This window comes from Rhinatrema bivittatum, chromosome 3, assembly GCF_901001135.1.
Source record: "Rhinatrema bivittatum chromosome 3, aRhiBiv1.1, whole genome shotgun sequence".
Lineage (NCBI taxonomy): Eukaryota > Metazoa > Chordata > Amphibia > Gymnophiona > Rhinatrematidae > Rhinatrema > Rhinatrema bivittatum.
Genome location: NC_042617.1, coordinates 32,495,525 through 32,519,575, shown reverse-complemented (window position 1 = coordinate 32,519,575; position 24,051 = coordinate 32,495,525). Strand labels below are relative to the sequence as shown.

The following is a 24,051-nucleotide window of genomic DNA, read 5'->3' as shown; positions in this document are numbered from 1 at the left end:
GGTATCAGAGCCCTGCAAAGATTTATGTATTCCCCGCGAGCAATAAGGCTACCGGGACCTTCCCCAATACAATCAATGAATGAATACAGCAAGAAAGGTATTTTGAAGCATCCATCTTTCTCAGGCTGGAATTAGTCTGCCACCATGTTAAGGCTTCACATTAGCTTCTGTGCTTTATTTATCCAACTGGTACTAACGGATGCAGTGTAAAATTCAGAATCAACAAAGCCCCATAGACTTGTGTGAAAAAGGAGATCAAACATTGTAATCGGTGATCCCCCAAAGTTTCTTAGGGAAGGATTTTCTACTGAACCTGTCAGCTCCATCATATTTCACTCCCTTCAGCCTTTAATCCCCTGTCTGGCAATCTGAAAACGCCATGTGCTTCCAATACACAACCCACAGAAGGAGCTATTACAAAAAATCCTGACTTTTCTCATTTGCACGACAAAGAGGGAATGAGAAATCCTGCAATTGGGACAGATAATCACCACCCTGTGAAAAAGTCTGCAATCCACATCTTTCTTTTTTTGCAAAGATTTGACTGTCTGTTTGCTCATTAAATTTATTTTACTAGGGTAGCCCATAAATCTGCTGTGGAATACACAGCTGAGAAGATGTCAACAGGGGCTGTTGGAGGGGGCATCATAGCAGAGCCTTGGGTTCAGACATTCACAGCCGCACTGTCAGACACACCAAGAGCCCTGACTTTGCTTTGGCAACATCTAGTGAAAGGCGGCAGGGTCTTGCAAACAAGACAGGCCACAATGCTGGCGTTAACTCTGTGCATTGCTTGTCTGGATAGGCCAAAGAAAAGAAAGTATTGAATGTCAACTGGGGGAAAAGTACATGTGTAGCACTTGAAAGAGCATCTAAACAAATGCAAATTGTTATATTGAAGGCTTTGCATCACTTATACTAGTTTAAATTAGTTTAAGCTCAATAAAAGGATTACAGGGTTGTAGCTACACATTGCAGAATGCGCATTAGCTCTATACCAAATTGTAGCCAGATTGAAAAGATAATTTTTGTAGAAAATATTTCTTACTATTGATATGTGATGATAAACTTGGTGACATTTAAACTGATACAAGTAAAACAAGAGCTGCAGTCGGGATTTTATTTGTATGGGTTGCACTTATGTTTGGGCTGGGTAGGAGGAAATATGTGGGATGAGGGATGGGTTGGGGGGTTGGAGTCATTGGAATAAACAGTCCATTGATATGGTGAAGGATGGTCTGGTTTTATCATTTTTAGATGGTTTTTTTATGCGTGGTTTTTATTGTATTTATGATATGGTTGCACACTGCTCTGAATAACGGCTGGGAAGGTGATTTACACAGATTTTGAAATAAATAAAAGTAGAACACATTGTGGTTACACAGCACAGCACTGACTCTAAAGATATTTTAGCTGTATTCACTGAATATGTATTAACAACATTAGTAATGATGCGTGGTGCATTGTGCGGAAGTGTGATGTTGCACAGTCTAATGCCTGCAATATCTTTTACCCTGTCAGTTATCATTCCGGGTACTGAAGTCCCTTGGCAATTCCAAAATCCACAGATGGGACATCCAGAATTACTATTGCAATGGAGCACTACACCAGGAGAACTGTACAGGAGAGTATACACAGTCCTAAGCTAACTGTTCGAATCCAAAAACTGAGTAATAGTGCCATAAACAACTGAATGTCCAATAAGGCCAAAAGTACTTGTGGAATTAAGCGTAATTAGAGGAATATTTGGGTATAGCGAGCAAGGACAAGTTTATGCGCCTGGTTATCATCTATTGTCAAGGGCATGTGATATACTGTGTATATATATATTCTGATCTGATGATAAATATATATATATCCATTTATCATCCATGTATCCATTATATATATATATATATACATTTATCATCAGATCAGAATGCTTTTCACATCTGTGTTTTGATAGAATCCACAGATGATGAAAGTGATGCTTCTGAGTTTGAGAAAAGAGGTGCTTAAGCAGACAGAGCCTGATGAACAGAATCAGGGAAATATTTAAAACAGGGCTATTCACTTCTGACAGCAAGCCCTTCTGGTATGCAGGAGATCTGCAGTGAACAGTCACCAAACATACATTAGATCATGTTCACATTTTGGTTTTGGCCCTCAAAGTCCTGTAATGGAAGGGGTGCAGGGGTTCAGTTGTTCCCATCAGCCTTTCATCTACTAAGCCACTGAGACTTCCGATCAGATTTCCAGACTATGATTAGGTACGGAGATCTGCACATCCACACAGTCTTGAAGCACAAGCTCACCTTGGCACGTTGAGGTTCATACTATGAGCTCCAGAAATAAGTTTTCTTTGGCACAATTTAAACACTAGCCAGAAACACAGGCCACACCTCACTGAAAACCACTTTAAACTTTGTAGGAAGCATGTGCCCTTTAGAATTCAGAAATATATATGGACCGCTAAAAAGGGACTTTTGCTAAGGGGGCTGCGTTTTGGGCTTGTTGCTTTGGTAATCGGCAGTTCATGGAATAGGCACAGGGTGGCTCCCGGGTGACCCGGTGACTGCTCTGCACCGCCAGGAGCGAACCGGCCCCGGCACTCGGCACGGGACAGCAGCCGGGCTCAGAGCTGTCTGTCGTAGAAGATGTCCAGCAGTTTGGGGTAAGAAGGGGTAAGTTTGGGGAAAGAAAGGACAGAGTGGCAGACGGAGGAAAGCTTTCGGCGCCCCCCCTCCCGCGAGGATGCTTTCCCTTCTGCTTCATTCTGCCGCGCACGGAGGTCTGCGCGGGCATTTCCTTGATCGTAGGTCCAGATCGCCTCTGCCTTGCTGCATTTTGGGTCATGTTTTGTGTATTAAAGAACTCAACAAAGGTAAAGAGAGGTAAACTTTGTCATGGGTTGCCCGTGGTGGGGTTTATCAAATTATTTTTTTTATTAATTTGTACAATTGAAGGTTAATTTTCTTTTTTTTGGGGGGGGGGGGCGTTGGGGGTGGGGGGAAGGTTGTAGTTCCCTGTTTTACATGTTTTGTTGTTGTTGTTGTTGTCGTTGTTGCCGAGTGGTTTGCAGTCCATCGATGTTCCCCTGCCAGAACGACTTAAAGATGCGATCTTCACCTTTAATAGGCGACTTCAAACAAGGCCTTTGATTATTAGCTCTGTTCCGGAACGAGAAGGCTCTTCAAAGCCACCTCCGCGATCATTTCTAACGAGCGGTGCTCGAGTAAGCATTAAGTAGGGCTTAGCCCTGCTTCCGTCAGCGGCAGGAATAGGATGGAGCCGATCTCTCTAGACGTCAAGTACAGCAATCGGGGCAATTCCGGGCCACGTGGGAAGGCCTCGGCAGTTCCTTGCCTGCAGGAAGCCCCGATCTGCCCTGTGCAGGTCACTCTGGGTGTGACCTTTCGTGTCGTCCCCCCCCCATCTCCCGCCTCACCTCCTCCAGCGAGGGGGGAGGGGAGGGGGCGCTTTCTTATAAAAGGCCAAGGTGAAGGGGCGTCCGGGCCAGAGCATCGCAGGGAGCCCATCCGGCCCGCAGCGACCATGGAGCCCGAGCTGCTGCTGCTGCTGAGCGTCGGCTGCCTGCTTTGTGCCCTCTGGACGGCCCCGGCGAGTGGATTTACCCCCGAGGAGGTCCGCGAGGCCCTGCTGAGGAGGCTGGGCCTGCCCGAGGTGCCCCGCTTCCAGAAGCGCGACCTGGAGAAGCTGATCGTGCCCCGCCACCTGAAGGCCAAGTACCTGAGCCTGCTGCAGCGGCACGGCCGGAGGAGCCGCCGGGCGCTGCCCAGCCTGGCCGGCATCCTGCGCGGCATCCCGGGCAACGCAGGTAGGAGGCGGCCGCTAGGGGGGGGGGACGGGGAGCGCTCCGAGCCGCGAAGTATAGCGCACCCCGCTGGAGCGGAGAGATGGAGGCAGGACGTTCGCCGCCGCCGCCGCAGGAGCGCCTTCTTTAGGGCCAGACGGAGAGAAAAATAGGCAGAGGGAAATAGAGATCGAGCGATGCAAAGATAGGGATAGATAGAGATGTAAAGATAGCTCGATCGATAGAAAGATGGATAGAGATAGGGATAGAAAGAGAGCTGGATCGATAGAAAGATAGATAGGGATAGATAGAGATGTAAAGATAGCTGGATCGATAGAAAGAAGGATAGGGATAGGGATAGAAAGAGAGCTGGATCGATAGAAAGATAGATAGGGATAGATAGAGATGTAAAGATAGCTGGATCGATAGAAAGAAGGATAGGGATAGGGATAGAAAGAGAGCTGGATCGATAGAAAGATAGATAGGGATAGATAGAGATGTAAAGATAGCTGGATCGATAGATAGGGATAAGGATGGCTGGCTGGAAGGTGTTTGCGGTGCTTGACCTCTGCCTGCCCCTCGGTGGAGTGGGCGCTGCCCGGGGGGGGAGTGACTCCGCTCTCACTCCCTCTCTCTCTCTCTCTCCTTTTTGGCCGGTGCAGACATTTCCGGGGAAGTGCTGTACTCGGACCCCGGCCGCCAGCAGCTCTTCTTCGACATGGAGGGCAGGATCCCCGAGAACAGCGAGGTGACCATGGCCGAGCTGAAGCTTTTCAAGAAGCCGCCCCACCGCCCGAGCCTGCCGGACCGGAGGCACCAGAGACCCGTCAACAACGCCCGGGTCAGCATCTACTGGGTGGAGATCCTGGGGGACGGCGCCAACAAGACGTCCCTGATCGATTCCAGGTACCACGGGGGGGGGGGGGGGGGGGAGAGCTCCGGGGCGGATGGTTATGCACGGGCTGGGACTGGAGCTCAGGGGAAATCAGCAGGAGTCTGACACCTTCTCGGGGGGGGCACTTTTCTGTGATTCTTTTAAGCTCACACCAGCGCCAAGCTTAATTTCGCATTCTTATATGGAAAACGTCCCGATTCATCTACTAATAATTTATATAGGGCTCTGAAATCTTAAAGCAGAAGAAGACTGATCCACGTCTGGCAGGTATCCAGCTCATTTTGCTGGGGCTTGATAATATGCAGGAAGTTAATCCAATAAAAAGGTCTCACCTACCCCTTGTGTGTTGACCTTTCTTCCGCTTATTGAATTAGACTAACACCCTAACCAGCTATTCAAATTTTTGTTAGTGGAAATTCGTTTGCTTAGGGAGGTTTTTTTTAGTGCTTTCTGGGGTGTATTCACTGCTGCACCCTCAGTAGATATTTTCAGAGCAGAAATTAGAATTGCACTATGTCATCTTGCATACATCAAAGTGACTGCTTTGCAGTGCTGTGCTGTAACAAGCCTTTGTATCAGGCTGGATGGCTATAGTATGCCAGATGTTCAGGGCCACTGCCAGTGCATCCCACCCCTGGTTTTTGACATGGATATTGGTGGGGACCCTGGGTTGGCAGTGACCCTTATTGCCCTGCATGACAGCCCTGCTTGACCTGCTCAATAGCTGACTCAGCAGATGTTGGCAGTGGTGACATTAGGAAGAACTGAGTGGTTTCTCTTTGACTTTTCTGCAGGTTGGTGCCAATTATGGAATCTGGGTGGAAAAGCTTTGATGTGACCCAGGCTGTGCATTACTGGTTGAAGAGCAAGCAGCAATCCGCCATGCACCTGGAGGTCAGGATCGAAGGGGAGAGACATGGCAGCTATGCCTCTGACATGGCAAAGTCTGTGCGATTCACGTCCCAGGATCCTTCAGATAAAACCCTGGGGAAACCAGAGCTGGTGCTGTACACCCTTAACCTGGAAACACACGGGTATGTGTCAGTGTGAGCAGCAAGTTCAAGGCTCCTGTTTTGCACATTCTGGTGTTCTGCCTGTTCTCTTGTACTGATGTTTTGCATATTCTGTTTCAGTGTTATTTTGTGTGTTCTGTTGTAGTGTTTTGTATGTTCCATTTCAGTGTTTTGTGTGTTCTGTTTCAGTGGTATTTTGTGTGTTTTGTTGTAGTGTTTTGTGTGTTCTGTTGTAGTGTTTTGCATGTTCTGTTTCAATACTGCATATTTTGTTTCAGTGTTTTGTATATTCCATTTCAGTGATATTTTGTTGTAGTGTTGTGTGTGTGTTCTATTTCAGTGTTATTTTGTGTGTTCTGTTGTAGTGTTTTGCATGTTCTGTTTCAATACTGCATATTTTGTTTCAGTGTTTTGTATATTCCATTTCAGTGTTTTGTGTATTTTGTTGTAGTGTTGTGTGTGTTCTATTTCAGTGTTATTTTGTGTGTTCTGTTTCAATACTGCATATTTTGTTTCAGTGTTTTATGGGTTCTGATTCAGTGTTTCGTATATTCTGTTTTGTGTATTTTGTTGTAGTGTTGTGTGTGTTTCAGTGTTTTGTGTAATCTGGTGTAGTGTTTTGCGTGTTCTGTTTCATTGCTATTTTGCATGTTTTGTTTCAGTGTTGCTTTTTGTGTTCTTTTGTAGTGTTTTGAGTTCCATTTCAGTGTTATTTTGTGTGTTTCGTTTCAGTGTTTTGTGTATTTTATTATAGTGTTTTGTGCATTCTGTTTCAATGGTGTTGTGCATGCTCTGTTTTACTGCTACAGAACTATAAGGTTCAGTTTTCATATCAGTCACACTTTGATTAATTTATTTTATTGTAAAACTGCAGTACCATAAAATAACACTGGTTACAAGTCTCTTTGCCCTTACAAAGTGTTTCCTCTGAATTTAATTTTTCTTTTATTTCTTGCATTTTCAGTGTTATTCATTTTTTTTAACCCCACTCTTCTGTAGGCAGTCAGAATAGCTCACAAAAGTACAAAAAATGTTACTGTTATTACAAAGACAACCCATACAATATCAGAACATTATATCAGCAGAAAAATAGCATAATCTACCAGTCTGTTTCTTTTCTCTAATCAAGCCTGCTATGACACTTCCCTCTCTGTTTCTGTTCAAGGCATCTGTTTAAGATCAATATTGCAATTTTATTTATGTATTTATTTATTTATAACTTTTCTATACCGAAGTTCAAATAACAGAGTTAATTATCACTCCGGATTTAGTTCTTTTTAGTTTTAGTTCTTTTTGTTGTTTATGGTATGGGTCTGGCATTATTTAGTTCACTATAAGGTGGTATGGTTTTAGTTTTATGTGATTTGTATATATGGCTTGTGTTTATATTGCTTTTAACTTGATGTTTTCCATTGTTGCTCCCTACTTTCTGCATTTCTGTGGAATAGGAGGGTTACAAAAGTGACTAAATATATAAATATTCCTGGATACCTCCCCTTATTCTGTTTAGCTCACAGGAGCTCACAGTCCTGAATGCAAAAAGAGAATTGGCTACAAAGAAGAAAACAGGGTGCCCATATTTAAAGTGGATCCTTAAAAAATAGTATTAAAAGTATATTTTTTAAAAAACTAAAAAGAAAAAATTAGCTAGCTTATTTGGCCGGGGGGGGGGGGGGGAGAGAGGATCAGTGTGGGCCTTATTTGAATTTACTTTGGGTGGTCACAAGCAGCGGACACAAGTACCAGCCAGTCCACATCTGTCCATTCCAGCAGTTATCACATAGCACCGCCCACAGGAGGCGCTGTGCTGCCAGCAGGGCTCCAGGCCTGCAGGAGCTGCCCAGAATTCTGACTCCTTGCCCCAAGGTGTCTGACCCTTTGTTGTCCTATAGAGGCAAATAGAAAACAAGGTCTTGACTGATTCCCCCTCCGTGACAGGGAACTCTGTCAGCAGCGTGTCCCCTTGGTTACTAATCTCAGTTTTGTAGGTGAATAACTGCACCCCCACTCGTAAGTTTTCCAGCTGGAATGATATTGCTGGTCGTTTTAGTTTTGCTATCATGTCTGTAAAATGTTTTCCTGTTCTCTTATTTCATGAATAAGCTCCTGAATCGGTTTCAGTCTGACTTGCTTCTCTGCAGTCTGTGACGAAGATAAGAATTATCCAGAGGCGGTGATGTCCAGGCGGATTCTAGACTGCAGGGGTCCCTTCTTCAGACCTGGTCATATCTGAAGAAGAGTCCTGTGGGGGTCTCAGAGGCTCGTCGTTTCTGGATAATTCTTGAGTATCCCAATCTGCAAAGAATCCGGCTGTTCTGCAGGACAATGCAATTACTAGAACTCAGCAGCTGGACCTGCTGTAAAATTGAACTCCCCCTCTGAAAAGTATTGTAGGGGCTCCTTCTACGTTTGATTTCACGTGAGGCAGATATCACCTTGAGTCCCTTCGTGTCCTGTTCCCAGACATTTAATGGTCCCGTTCTCTTTCTGCAGCGCTCGCGGAGACTGTGAGGAGAAAACGGCCCAGCAAGACAACATTTGCTGCAGACAGGAATACTTCATCAACTTCCGGGAGCTCACCTGGACGCAGTACTGGATTATCGAGCCCGCTGGGTACCAGGCCTTCCGTTGCGTGGGTGGCTGCAAGCAGCCCAAGAGCCCGCTGCGCCATTACGGCTACGGGGAGAGGACCTGCACCGTGGTGGAGAGTGCCCCCTTGCCCATGATGTACCTGGTGAAGAAGGGAGACTACACGGAAATCGAGGTGGCAGAGTTCCCAAACATGATCGTGGAAAAGTGTGGCTGCACCATGGACAATATCTCGGTGGTATAACTTACACCGGCAGTAGAAACCCCCCCCCCCAGGGGAGATCTGAAAGCCTCTGCACAGTCACTGAACGGCAATAAGCTGATGGGACGAGGGAGGGGAACATCACAGGGCTGGGAACCCTGACTGGGGTGAGGACAGTGACGATCCAGTGCTTGTTGATCATACACAAGGTTGTGCCGGCAGTTCCCGTGTACCCGTCAAGGACTTCAGATTGTAACCATGACGCAGCAGGCTCTTACAGGCACTTACATGTATATAATGTAAATAAAAGGTGTATATTATTTTTGCATTAGCTTCTTACCTTCATGCCATGTGCCAAAAGCAGCTTCCAGAAGAAAAATGATTTAAATAGATTTATTTTTTAGTTCTATCTCAGCCCTGACAAGCCTTAAACGTTGTTTTTCTTCAGATTGTATATATTGAAATTATTAGTAAAGCGATACAATATAAAGTTAAGATCTTGGTGTCACTTCCTCTGGGCGTCTTTCTGGCCGCGGCGTCTTGTCTCCTCACACCGCATGCCCATCTTTACAAACACTGGGCTGTACTGTCAGGATCAGGAACCCGAATCCCATTCCGGCGTTTACGACCCTCCCGATCGTGCTTCTCTCTGGACATGGGCCATACTTCTCGGAGCTTCTTTGCGCTTCTGTCCCACGGTTCGCCCAAGGGGAACTGCATGGGTGGCACAATGGATGCCAGCTTTGGGTCCTGTTTGCATCCGCTGCAGAGAGGCAAGGCGCCTACAAACACCTGAGGATATGGGTGATCAGCTCTCAGCGGACACTGCCTCGGGGACATCCGGGATTTGCTGAGGGTAACATAATTGGCATGGTTTAGCAACATAGAAACATAGAAATGACGGCAGAAGAAGACCAAACGGCCCATCCAGTCTGCCCAGCAAGCTATGTACTTTTTTTTTTTTTTCACATACTTGTTACTCTTGGCTTTTAGTACCTTTTAGTTCTATTTCCCTTCCACCCCACCATTAATGCAGAGAGCATTGCTGGAACTGCATCCAAGTGAATATCTAACTTAATTAGGGGTAGTAACCGCCGCAATAAGCAAGCTACACCCATGCCTCTGTCCACCCAGACTATGCAATTCGGACCTTGTTGGTTGTTGTCCATATACAGATCCTTTTTTCTACATTCCCCCTGCCATTGTATCAGAGAGCTATGTGTTGAAAGAGAAGTGTTAGACTTTCTCCCCTGCCGTTGAAGGAGAGAGCTATGCTGGATATGTATTGAAATCCAAGTATTGGCTTATTTGGTTTTGGGGAAGTAACCGCCGTAACAAGCAATCTACATCTCGCTTCTTTGTGAATGCAAAACCTTTTTTTCTTTTTTTTCTTCCACATTTCCTCTTGCTGTTCAAGCCAGAGCAACGCTGGAGTCTCACCCACCGTGTGCATGTACATCGAACAAGGGCATTATCTCCAGGTAGTAGCCCTCATTCTCGCGAGCCACATTAACAATCAACAAATATTGAACAAGCCTAATAATTGGCAATACCTATAGCCTATGTCCTAACTGGTAAATTGGCCGAAAAAGCAAGAGGGTAGGCTATCTAAAAAAGCCGTTTGGGCAATAATGGAGGTTAGACGCCAAAGAAATGTCCAAATGCAACTTTATTAAATGGAGACGTCCTCTTTGCACTGATGTGGAGATCGAGAGAAACTGGTACATGCGTTCAAAGCATCTGACCACTAACCCGCTCAATTGAGAATATTGTCGCTTTTAAATATTGTACATCGACACATACAGCCCCTGAGGCAACCCCGGTGTGGGGCGAAACTCCGGCCTGAGTCGGGCATATAGAAAAACTATTGGTCTCCATTTAATAAAGTTGCATTTGGACATTTCTTTGGCGTCTAACCTCCATTATTGCCCTAACTGGTAAATTTACATACTCTTACCCACCCCTCTTTTTTTTTGGAGATGGCAGCCCTCCAGCCTTCCGCTCCGTGAAGGTGGAACACCGACCACTGGCATCCCGCTCCGTGAATGCCTCTGTGGCTACTGCTTGATTGCTTTTATCATACGCTGCTTGGGGAAAGCGGTATATACAAGTTTTTAAATTTAAAAAAAACCCAGAAAGAATGTAGGTCCTAGGAAGTATTGGATTTTATGGAAGCAGTGGTGTCTTCGGAATATTCCAGAAAGCAGCGTGTCGGGCATCATTGCTGAAATCACTGTACTGTACTCTTGGCTTTGGTTTTTTCATATCACCTTTTGCTTCTGGAGAAGGAAGTTGTTCCAGCCTTCCTTTCTCTGCTTTTGGTGTCCCTCTTTTAAGGCCTTTTCAGTTTTCTTCCCAGCAGGCCCTTGGAACCCAGGGGCTCAGAGGAGCAGTGTCTCTCACGCAGAGAGGGTGGGTGGACTCTCGTAAGTCCTGGTGGAGGAGGAATGCAGAGGCGAGGCGAGGTTCTCCGGGGGCCAAAGCATTTGTGTTGTCCCCTACCAGCGCATCCCCACATGGCACCACCACCCGGGGGGGTCTCTTTTCACGGGAGGAGCAGGGCACCACCGTGCAGGCCCAGTGCTAACTTTTTTTTTTTTTTTTTTTGCAGCTCTGTGGGAACATTTACTGTGCTGGTCCCGCCTCATTCTGTGGTTTGGTTTTTTTTTTAACATTTTAATTTGAATTCTTTTACTAATCAGGGTCAGTGCAAGAGTATTAGGCACCCTAAGTGACCCTTACAGCTTTGTGCCCAGCCTTCCCCCTACCATGGCCCTCTCCACATAGACAAATTATGCATTTATAATAAGAGATTTTACATGAAAAAGGACCCTCAAAGTACAGCCCTTTGAAATATCACAACAGCATGTGTATTATATTTATATGCACTGCTGTGGTGTCAACCAGGAAACCCTGCATAAAAGCCACAAAGACACTTGTAACGCACATGGTATTAGGACTATTGTAATGAATGTTAGGCGTGGGCTTGGTTCTCAGAAAGCCATGAGCAAACTAAATTACAATTACAATATAGTAAACCTCCCATTCCAAAAACAGCCCGGACTGCCAGCATGCAAACATATGAAAAGGTGACCCTGCAAACATTACACCCGGCCCTAAAACACTAATAGATCCCTATTAGGAAAACAGAACAAACCAGCAGGCCGATGCAATATAGTGCGCTCAGTCTAGCACACAGCTTGGCATGCGGTTGGACCCCCAGTGCAATAATGGGATTAGCGCCTCCAAACCAGCGCGTAGCTAACGCTCATCACGTGTAAGTGCCATACTGAAGAGGCTATTAGCTAGTACCCCCCATGCAAAAAAAAAAAAAAATCACTGTGCGCCTGACCTGCACGTTTTAGCCCGCAAAAATGAACGCTAGCCCCGGAGCTGGCATTAGGTCTTGACAAGCCCCAAGTCATCAACAAAAAAAAAAAAATACTGCTTTTCTGTGGTTCCTCTGACTTAATATGGTCGTAATACTAAATAGGAGGACCCACAGAAAGCAGCATCATGAAAAAAGAAAGGCTTGACAGAGGTCTGGTTAGGAAAATGGACGCTGAATTTACCAACGCCCGTTATCCTAACCCGTGGCTGTGTGCCCAGCCGTGTCTCCTGGGTGCCCGATGCCGAGGAAGCGGTTGGGATGCACAATTGATCCCTAGTGCGTCCTTTTTTTTTTTTTTTTTAGCGTGGCATCTCATTGCCATACTGCATCGCGTGCCCAGGAGAGGTGGACGGGCGCGCGTTAGGAAACGGGCAACTCTGTTTTCTACAGACTTTTATTGCATCAGCCCCCAAGGTCCTATAGAGCCCTATGCAGGAACAACACGTTAGCAGAATACCGAACCTCCATCACACATGCAGAACACCTACAGACCCTCATCAAATACAGAATAAAGCGACCGTGAAGTATAAATGGAAAATGGAAACCACAACAAGTCAGGCTCCGTATGTCATGCACCAATGGAAAAACAGAGACATCACTATTCCTCAGAAAACATCAAACAAACATCTCACACACACACACACACTCACACATACACATATATATGCTGGCTTTATTCCCTCTCCTCCACACACACCCACACAGGTTCTATTCCCTCTCCTCCACACACACACACACACATACATATCCTGGCTTCATTCCCTCTCCTCCACACACACTCCTCCCCCCACACACACACACATGTTCTATTCCCTCTCCTACACACACACTCCTCCACACACACACACACACACATACATATCCTGGCTTCATTCCCTCTCCTCCACACACACTCCTCCACACACACACATACATGTTCTATTCCCTCTCCTACACACACACTCCTCCACACACACATGTTCTATTCCCTCTCCTACACACACACTGTTACGAGCGCGCGCGGGCGCGGTCGTCTCGGGCGGGTGGTGAGCCCTTGGGCCACGGCAGGACCCCGGGAGGAGCCCAAGGCCACACCGTGGGAGGTGAGCTGAGCAGGCATGGTGAGCCAGGCAGGCAGGAACAGAAGCAGGGAGTCCGACCCTCAGCCGGACCTGCATGCCCATGGTAGCCAACACGGGGAAGTTGACTAATGAACGGTCCTCCGACTGTTCCCGGCCCTTTCGGACCTGCCGCAGGGAACGGCAATGGGCAGCAGGCCGGACAGAGGCGAGGGCAGACAGAGTCCTTACACAGAAGACATCAGACGGGGCAGAAGCAGGCTGAAGCAAGACGGAGACATCAGGACAAGGGCTGAAGCGAGACCCAGGAAAGATCCAGGCGAGCAGGAACTCCGATGCTGGGATACTCACATCCGAAGCCCCGTCGGCTGGCAGAAGCTCAAGAGCCCGTGGGACGAATCCCTCCTGTTGGCCACTCCAGGGCCCAACAGGACAGAAGGCTCAGGAACCGGACGAAGGTCAAGGCAGAGACACGAAGACATCAGGAACATCAGGCAGAGACAGGACAAGGCAACATGGAGGACCTGGATCAGCACGGTTACAGGCAACTGTAATGCTCAGATCCAAGGCCGAAGACAAGCAGGAGTCGGAGTCACGGACCGGAGTCAAGGCAGGCTGACGACAAGCAGGAGTCGGAGTCACGGACCGGAGTCAAGGCAGGCTGAAGACAAGCAGGAGTCGGAGTCACGGACCGGAGTCAAGGCAGGCTGACGACAAGCAGGAGTCGGAGTCACGGAGGACCTGGATCGGGAGAGGCCACAGGCAACTGTGTAACCCAATCCGAAGGCACGGTGCAAGTGAACAGACAGTCCTTAAGTACTGGAGGTAGAAGGCAACTCCCTGGGAGGAGCTTGCCAGGACCGCCCACCGCTGGTCCTATAACTAGGGTAGAGAGCTGCGGGCCAGCCCCTAGAGAAACGGGCGTGGCTGGAAGCAGGAAGTCCAAACGCTGAGGCTTGCAAGCCACAGGCATGCCTCAGGAGCAGCTAGGCCTCTCAGGCCCTGGAGCAAGTCCTGGATGATGCGCAGGCGAGGCCCTGGCTTCAGAGCGGCCTCTGGAGGAAGGTAAGAGACCTCCTGCAGCGCAGCAGCAGGGGGGATCGCAACACACACACACATACATATCCTGGCTTCATTCCCTCTCCTCCACACTCACTCCTCCACACACACACACACACACACATGTTCTATTCCCTCTCCTACACACACACTCCTCCACACACACACACACACACACACATGTTCTATTCCCTCTCCTCCACACACACACACATACATATCCTGGCTTCATTCCCTCTCTTCCACATACCCACACAGGTTCTATTCCCTCTCCTCCACACACACACACACACAAACACACACACATACATATGCTGGCCTCATTCCCTCTTCTCCACACACATGCGCTGGTTATATTCCTTCTCCTCCACACATACACATAAAACATGCTGGCTCCATTCCCTATCCTAGACCCACACGTGCACAGATAGCTGGCTCCAGTCCCTCTCTTTCAGTTGGGCCATCGGTGGGATGGGATCGCCCAGCAGCCACAGGCTTCCTCAACTTCTACCACCGGGTGGGATCCCCGAGTGGCTCAGGCCTCCTCCACCTCTGCTGCTGGGTGGGATGGGATCCCCCTGGCAGCCATGGGGAACTTTTCTTGGTTGGGCAGGATGGAACCCCCTGCCATCGGATGCCCCTTACAGCCTGGCACCCGGAGGCCTTATCCCTCCCCTCGCCACACCATTAGCGGAATGGCTCTGGGTTCATTCCTGGGCAGAGAGAAGAGAAACACAGCGACGCAGTGAATGACGGCAGATAAAGACCAAAACGGTCTTTTCAGTCAGCCCGGCAAGTTATTTCGGGTAGTAGCAGCTGCCGCTCTGTGCAGGCTCCCCCCCAAGTCTTCTGTCAAGGGTGGTAGCAGCTGCTGCTCCTCGCTGACCTTTAGTCTTGCCCTGGACTTCCTTTGCTCTGCGGCACTACTCCTCGGGCCCTTCGTGCCACTCCAGATGCCACTCGATCTTTACTGCTTCATAGAAGCTTAAGCTACTGGTGGGATGAGCCATGCAGCGCCTTTCACTAGGAAAGTCTTCCGCCCCCCCCCCCCCACCCACCACTCCAGCTGTCCCTGAGAGGCTCCTTCCCCCTTCTCCTACCTACTTGCATGCTTTTGATCCTGCCCTGGCCGCCTGCTGCTGTGCACACTTGCTGCACCCCCTCCTCGGGCTTTTCCTACCATTCGTCCTGCACCACCACAACCCTCAAGGTTCACCCGAGCGGTTTTTACTTTTCTCACTGTGTTAATCTGCTCCTACCGTTTCAGTTTTCCAATCACCAGCGCCACTGCTACCGTCGCCAACTCCGAGATGGCCTGGGCAGCTCAGGGGGGGGGGGGGCTTCCTCCGCTGCTCTGAGCATGTGCAGGAAGCACTGCATTTCCTCCTCAGGTGTCTGAGGAAGATCTGTGGCACCCATCCGGTGTTAGCCACACCCACATCATCAGGAGGCTGAAGAGAGGAGTACAGAGGCACCATCCAGGTGCAAACAAGGGAAGTAAGGAGAATGAGGTATGGCAAAAAGGGACTTTGGTTAAGGATACTTAAATCGGGAGAAGATTATCCTGTCCACCAAATTCTGGGAGGAAGCTCCAAAATTACCCTGCCAATTGGAATGGATCAGGAATAACACAGGTCAAAAAAATATCAATTGACATCAGTAACAGAATACAGTATCTGGAAGGTGCAAGTCACAAATTTATTGGAAAAACTGAAGCTGTAAAATTGATATTAATTGGACCATGAATAGTGAGAACTTGTAACTGAACACTCTTAGCAACTTTCCATCTTTAATCAGTAAAAGTTAAGTTGCAAACCAGCTATTTCTTCCAGTGTGATTATTAGTGCTGTATACGAGAGACTTTAATACTGAATTTGACTATTGAACAACATTCAGGGCCTAGGAAATAATCTTATGCCCCCTCCCCCAATAGGGAATTCTGGACTTTCAGAATATATGAACGGGAGGAGAGGAGTTTATGAACTAAACCCTTATCTGAGGTGTGGCATTTGGGGTCCTGCAAAGGGACTTTAGGCTAGGGTGACACCGGTAGAGGTCGGCATGCTGAGCAGTGCCCTCATTTTCCTAAGTGCAGAGACCGGGCGTGCTTGATTGCCCTTCTGAATTGATGGTGGGTGAATAAAGCTGTGCCATCCTCTGAGAGGTAGCAAATTATCCTGAAAAAATCCTGAATGGATACTTTACTACAGAGCAGCTGTAAAATAACAGGCCTGCCACGGGCGGATCTTGGGGGTCACTGTGGACAATAACTTGAAATTCTCCACTCAGAGTGTGGCAGTGGCTTTAGTTAATTAAAAAAAGAAAAAGCAAATAGAAAGTTAGGAATTATTCCGAAAGGAATGGAGAATATCATAATCCTCTGCATAGATTTCTGGGGTGACCGCACCTTGAGTATTACGTACAGTCCTGGTTGCCCCATCTCAAAAAGATTACAGTGGACCTAGAAAGGCACAGAAAAGGGCAATAAAAATGATAAAGGGGATGGAACGATTCCCTTATGAAGAAAGGCTGAAGAGGTTAAGGCTCTTCCGCTCGGAGAAGAGACAGCAGAGGGGAGATATGAGAGGGGTCTATAAAATTATGAGAGGGGTGCAACAGGTAAGTAAGAGATGGTCGTTTTCACTATCAAATAGCTCTAGGACTGGAGGACACGCCATGACAGTAGCAGGTGATAAGATTTATAAGAAAGCGGAGAAAATATATTTTTTTTTTCACTCAACGCCTTACTAAGCTGTTGGACTTTACTGCCAGAGGATGTGGTCATGGCATCTAGCAGAGCTGGGGTTTAGGAGGGGCTTGGGCCAGGAGGAAAAGTCCATAAATAATTATTAACCGGGTGGACTCGGGGGAACGTCGCCGCTTCTTCCTGGGAGTAGGCCACAAGGAATTGGATCTACCAGTCCATTAGGAAGTACCAGGATCTACCAGGCAATTAGGAAGTACCTAATGGCCAGTCCAGGCCATTAGGTACTTCCTAATGGCCTGGACTGTCCACTGTCGGAGACAGCATGCTGGGCGCGGCGGCCCTTCAGTCTGACCCAGCAAAGCAATTCTTATGTTCTTATGGCCCTATAGCTCGCACCTATGACAGATCATAAGGCACCAGTGTGGCCGTCCCGCCTCCTCGGCTCCTGTTCCAGGGTCTCTCTCGCGCTCTCTTTCAGTCAGTGTGCCAAGCTTTGATGGGGGAGAGCGCAGAAAGCAGGACTGCGCCTCTGAGAAGCCGGAGTCAGGGGGTTAGGAACGTGCTGGGTCATGTCCCTGCGGACGTGAATGGGGAGGCAGGCCACAAGCTGTGACTGAATGGAAGAGAATGGATGGCAGTGACAGAAGGGCAGGGTTTGAGAAGCACCCGTGAACAGTGGTCAGGTCGGCTGCCCAGAATACCCTTCTGCTGATGGATTTCCCTTTTCTTTTTGTCTAGAGGCCCTCGCATGGAATCTGAGAGCCCAAGGTTAAAATCACCTGGCCCCTCTTTGTGGCTACCTTATGCGTGAAAACCATTGTTTCTTTGTCCCCCGAAGCATCCTTTGTTCCAGGCTCGAATTTAATGGGGATCCCATCTACCCAGCAATCCCATTAGCTGAGTGAAAAGGAAGACTAATGTCTAGGCAACAGCACACATTTTCATTTAAATCACTATAAAAACTTTATGGCAGACACTCAGAGACTACCAAAACATCCTGGGCTACCCCTAGCAAGCACAATCATAGTCCCATTAAATGACATCGCTTCGTTCACCTAGATTTTCTTGCTGCTCAAACTAAAATGCACATTTGAACATCCACATGCAAAAACGACTTTCTTTATATGAAAATCCTCTGTAACTGGTACACGTTGGCCTGGTTCAGAGATGTGTAATATTGTGCAATAAAACTGTCCCGTTGACCCAAGTGAGCATACACCTTCTCAGCATCTCCTTAACGATGGAGACAAAGGCACAGGATTTTATGTTCAAATCTTTTTTTTTATTATTCATTTTCAACACTATATGCCCAGCACGCCAAGATGCAACCTTCTGGCAATGCGTGCTTTCTTCTCGCCACCCTAAAACGTACATTAGCACCCTACATTCCCTATGTATCAGTTCCCCAACAACCCCTTCCCAGAGGCAGCATCCTAAGCCCATCCGAAGCCCATTGCACAAACTCATACTTTTGCAGAATTGCTCAATACGGAGCTCTGGGCCTTATGCGGCAGACTTTGCAAATAAAAGTCCCAAACCTTCAAAAACACACGCTTCTACCATCTCAATATATTTTTCCATAAGGCACATCTGGCGCAGAGCCCTTCTCCACCACGTCACGCTCAGCGCCTCCGGAAGCAACCGATCCTTAAGAATAACTGTTTCTGCCAATAGCAGCGCCTTCCTTTCCCAAAGTTTGGTGTATGGATCCAGACATGCCTCCCCCCTCCCGATTCATCAAAAAGAAAAACCGGGACCGGGGCTGCGTTAAGTTAAATGCATCCTTGCTCGTAACGTAAGATCCTCAGGCAAGGCACTTCTTGCAATACCTTCTCCTGAATCCGCTCATTTAAACTCAGTTAGGGGAAGGGCCCTTTCGCTGGCTGGGCCAAAACTCTGGAACTCTTTACCGCTCGATATCCGACAAGAAGCGAACATACAATCTTTCAAAATAAAATGTTAAAAACATGGTTGTTTGAGCAGACCTATTTTCAAGCAGGTTAATCCTTTGTTATTTACCGACTCTCCCATTATTTATTTATTTTTAGTCAAGAAATGCTTACTTTTAGTGATTTGTCTTATGTAGGTTTTTATTAAAAAAAAACCTCTGTAGTTTATTATTTTGTAGTTTTTTTACTTGGATAATTATACCTATTTTCTGTATTTTTTACTGGGCAATTTTTATTTTTTTATTTTATTTTATTACTTTGATAATTTACAGGTGCTAACATGTTTTATCCTTTATATGATTTATTTTACAATTTAAGGCCTAGATTTTCTAACACTGCAGAGCTCTATGAATTCGGCAGTAATGGGAGGGGGCGAAGCGGGGGGTGGGCCTGCGAAAGCCGGCAGCGATCGCGCCACCGCGGTGTTATCGCTGCCGGCTTTCGCAAATCAATAGCGCCACCGGCAACGATAAGGGATCCTACCTTTTCGCCGTCAGCGAAGTCGTTGCGGAGTCCGCCCCGACGCCGCCCCAACACCTTCCCTTCCGGTGCAGACTCCGCCCCGACTCTGCCCTGATTTAGCTATCGCACGCGAAAAGAGACTTTCCGCATGTGAAAAGTTCCTTTTCTTGTGCGATCCCTTTAGAAAATGACCTCCTTAGTTTCTTAATTTATATAGTTAAATTTACTTGTTTTATTAGACCAGGATTAAAACTTGGTCCTAGTCACAATGTAAACAGACATGAAGTGAAAAACAAATGTTCGGTATATAAAAATGTTAAATAAATAAATAAATAAATAAATAAATAAATAAATAAATAAATCACATAAATAAACAAATAAATAAATAAATAAAGGATTTTCGAGCCCTGGTAGATGAAATTCCCCGGGAGGGCTGATGCCAGGAATTTTGCTGCCTATTGAGCAGCATCAAAAGTTGCCAGCTCTTCCTCCCCTCCTCCACCCACATGCTGGACCTCTCGCCACTGCTCACGCACACGCCTGCCCCTCTCCTTGCTCCCCTTCCCCGCATCCGACACTACCCAGGGGCAGCTCTGGAACTACCGCTCTCTCTTGGGCCGACGTAATAAGACCCGCGGCAAAACAGGCCTTCGTTAGGTGCGCGGGTTTTGATCACCTCGCACGGCTGAAGCTGCCGCTCCCGCGGGATGTAAAAAAAAAAAAAAGGCAAACGATTTGCGCGCAGAAATCTGCGCACGTACAGAAAAATGCGAGCACCTAAGAGTGGTGCAGGGCCTATGTAATAAGCGGCTGCATCTGCGCTCAGAATCCACTCCAATAATCCGCGCATAAAAGCGAATGGGTCTCCCTATTAAGTGAAAGTATGACCCTGGAAAGTATCTTTAATATTTCCAATAATTGTGCTACAGAAAACATGGCAAATATTTTCATGGATGCTAATTCACAACACTCTTGCCGCTCTTCTGGCCATGTATCTGTCTGCCCAGGGAAGCGCCTACCGTGAAAAGTGCTTTGCTACGCTGGCCACTCTGAAGCCGAGATAGGTGTTCAGCCAGGTGCTTCTCAGGCTGCTTGTGCTCTTTCGTTTGTAGCAGAAAAATCTGCATGATCGTGCACCCAGAAAGGCGCCTGGTGTACCTTGCCATTTGGGCGCTCAGCTAGGTGCTCAGTTGCTCGCATGTCTGCACGATCGGGCACCCAGAAAGGCCCCTAGCTAATCTTACTGCCCAGGAGCTGAGCTAGGCGCTTACTTGGCTGTGAATGTATGCCGTTGGGCGCCCAGAAAGGCACTTAGCTAAGCTGGCCACACGGACGCCGAGATAAGCCCTCAGCTAGGTGGTTTTCAGGATGCTCGGACGCCAACATAGGCACTCTGAGTCAGAGGTGACACTTAACTCATGCCCTGACCGTGGCGGCAAAAAAGCCCGCATTAGAAAACCCACACTAACACTAGCGCGGCTCCCTGCATTGCCTGTGATTAGCTAATCGCCTCCTTTGCATACCGTTAGCATGCATTCACGCAGGAAAAACCACGGGTCCGGGAGCGCATTCATACTCGCTTTTTTCCAGCACACAAAACCCTTATTACATCCCCGTATAGGGCTTTGCGTGGGAAAACGCACGCACAAGCCCGCAGCGGCTTCAGCGCACCTTATCACATCGGCCCCTCTGTGTGGTAGGCACAGAAGCAGCACCCCCCCCCCCCCCCCCCCCCCGAGTGCCAGTTCATGCTAACGGTCCCTGCTCTGGCCCATTTTATATTGCTTGTGCACAAGCTTCCTTGTTTTTGTAATTTTTTTTTCTTTTAACTCAGAAGTTTCCTCCTGTCCCTTTTGGGCTTCAGAGCTGGGATGGCACCAGGAGCCTTCGTTTGCAACTATTCAGGGATTTTCCCCACTAGTTTATATCCCTTCCAACACCCCCCCCCCCCCCCTCAATGCGCTTAGTCCTTAGCCTGGGGTCCATGCACCTGGGGTCCCTCTGGAGCCCTGCAGTCACAGGCCCTAAATCCAGCCACTAGGTGTCGCCATTGTGCGGCGGCTGGGGATGCTGCGGTGAGCCACGCCTTTCCTCAAAACTCTGATTCTGTGCTGAGGGCAGCGGTGCGAGTTTGTCCTCGTATGGATCTCAGTGCCCTCATGTACTGTGGTTTCCTTGTTAATGAGCATTTTAATTTGTTTTGATTTTGGCCCCCTAGATCTAAATCCCCAGCAACACATGGTTTTAGATAATCCCACTCCCAGTTTAGGAGAATCATTCATATGATTCTGCTGAGGAGATATCAGTATTTACATTTTCAGAAAGCTCCTCCCACTTAGCCACGTCTATCCTTCATGAAACAAAGTAGCATTACAGATAAAGTCCACTTAGTCTGCCTTGTGGTCCCCGTCTGCACTGCTGTAACGAAGGATATCTCTCAGCTGTCAGTCGCACAAGCTTGACCAACTGCAGGATATCCCTTCTTATCCAAGTCAATTTTGCTGCCTTTCCCTCCTTGGTCCTCTGCCACTCTAGGCACATGAGCATACAAGTTCCCACACTTGAACCAACATCCAGGCCTCTCTCTGTCTTTCCCCCACCCCCCACCCCCATATTGTTTATCCAACCTCTCAATCCTGTTCTTAACCCAGAAAATTGGGAGTGTAACTATGCTGACTGCGGGCATCATCCCGATCCAGGAAGGAGCACAGAAGGAACAACTAAAGCGGGCCTATAAGGAAGGAGAATTTTGCTTTCTTGAAAGAGAGTGCTGTGCAGCGCCAGTAAAAGGGCAAACATCTCCACTGCAACAAAAAAAGTGCAAACATATCAGACACAAAATACATTAGGACAAATGAAAACGGCGACCAACACCTAAGGCCATAAGAGGAAGCAGAAGAGAAGGGAATCAGGCCAAAGAATATTTTGAAGCCTGCAGGGGATATTGCTGAGAGGATGTGGGAGAGCAGAGCTCTTACTCTCTGATGGGCAGATACTAGAGGCAGGGAATTTTTAGGAGGGAGACAGAATATGCAGAATTATTGGGCTAAAGAGAGAGAGAGTGTGTGTGTGTGTGAGAGAGGGTGTGTGTGTGTGTGTGGGGGGGGGGGGGGGGGAGAGGGAAACACCACGCTCCCTAACAAGAACCTTTATTAGCAGCTTCAGAGCCTTTTGGAAAAATGGAAAAAGAGAAGCATCCTAGACCTATAGTTTGTCTTTTTCTTTGCCTGATTTTATCCGAAGCCAAGAAAGTTAGGGTTTCATTGGTTTGTGGTTCAATAGTCCAGCAATAAAATGAACTCCAGGCTTGAAGAGGGAGGGAGGGGGAGAAAGAGAGAAGATTAGTTCCTAATTACCATCACCTCAAACGCTGCTGCACGGAGAGTTTCCCTCTTCGAGGATCACAAAAAGGTGAAGCACCCCACAAAAGGAATCCTGCTGCTGTGAGGCCCTTGCAAATAAGGGAAGGGATGTTGTGATGTTTTGCGTGAACCTCAACTCAGATGCTAAATGTAATAATTGCTACTAATTATTATTATATAGCCCTTTATGTGAACTAAAACACATATACACCGATATTATAGAGAGAAGAAAGAATATGATATAACCCCCAACAAACAAAAAAAAAAAACAACCCAAATAAAGCATGGGATAAGTTCAGAGCATCCCTCTTGGCGAACAAGTGAGGGGAAAAGCCAGAGATCAGCTGAGCTTGCAGGCATTGTACCAGGAACGACACTGGGCAGATGAGGTGGGCTCATGGCCTTTAGCTGCTGTCATATTCTATGACTCTGGTAGAACAAGTGTTGAGAAGGTGCAGTACCCTAAAGCCACCCTCCCTCAAGAGCAGAGTCAAGGGGAGCGGTACTAGGGAGAAAGCAAAGAGCACAGTAAGGAAGCAGGACCCAGTGATACTCGCGCCATTGGGGCGGGGTGTGGAAGGGCAGAGGGAAGGCAGAGCTGAATATTGGATCGATTGTGGGATCTTGTATGGTCACCGACGCAGAGTGAGAGAGATCCAGTGAGGAAGCGAGCATAAAACTAACTTGGGCACGGAGCAATATATCCCACAAGCGGTCAAGCTTCTGTGGCTGGCAGCTGGGATATATCCTTGCATTGCAGACAGGAATAACTGGACAGACGGGATGGGTCGATTGCTGTTTTTCTGTCATCATCTACCACGTGACTAGGTTGTCATATATCGAGTTTCAGGGCCTCACAGGGCTCTCCCTCAGGGGTTTTTGCGTGGCAGCGATAGAAGACAACAGCACAGTTAGGGGGGTTATTTTCTAACCCTATCGCACGCGATACCTAGATCGGGGCGGAGCCAGGGCGGCGTCAGCACCGCAAGAGGAGGAGTCAGGGGTGGACGCCGCTGAAACTTCGCCAACGGCGAAAAGGTAAGGCCCCCTTATGGCTGCCAGTAGCGCTGCCCAATAGCACCACCTTTTACGACAGCGCTATTGAGTGCGAAAGGCGGCAGCGATCGCACCGCGGTGGTGCGATCGCTGCTGGCTTTCGCAGGCACACAAACCCCCCCCCCCCCCACCCGTTACCGCCGAATTCAGAGAGGCTTGCGCCGTTGGAAAATCCAGCCCTTAGTGATTACTGACCTCCCTCTGTAGGGCTCCCTTTCACAGCTCTTCGTGCCTCCCATTTCCCTTTTGGCCAGTACCATATCTGAGCCTTATGTGCAGATTCAGAGTCAAGAAACTTGTACCAACACGACAGCGTGTAGTACCTGGGCGGCCAAACTAACGCGGAGAACAGCGCGCCTCGCGGAGGCCTGCGAACGGCACCTGACACGGACGGAGCCTTTCCAGCTCCTCTGCTAAGAGCGCCCGCGGCTGGGAAAGCAAAGCCCCAATCCACATTCGCCGAAGGGGAGGCGCCGGCCCTGGGCAGAGGCAGAGAGAAGAGCTGGAGCCCAGAG

At 48.0% G+C, this 24,051-nt stretch overlaps 1 protein-coding gene across 1 annotated transcript; it reads left to right on the top strand.

Annotated features, from left to right (window-relative positions):
• Positions 1-3,028: 3,028 nt before the first annotated feature.
• LOC115086765 (left-right determination factor 2-like) lies at positions 3,029-8,967 on the top strand. The gene is made up of 4 exons (XM_029593063.1): positions 3,029-3,817; positions 4,456-4,699; positions 5,483-5,722; positions 8,195-8,967. Exons 1-4 carry the CDS (start codon positions 3,265-3,267, stop codon positions 8,532-8,534), a joined length of 1,377 nt encoding a protein of 458 aa, XP_029448923.1. The 5' UTR covers positions 3,029-3,264; the 3' UTR covers positions 8,535-8,967.
• The last annotated feature ends 15,084 nt before the right edge of the window (positions 8,968-24,051 follow it).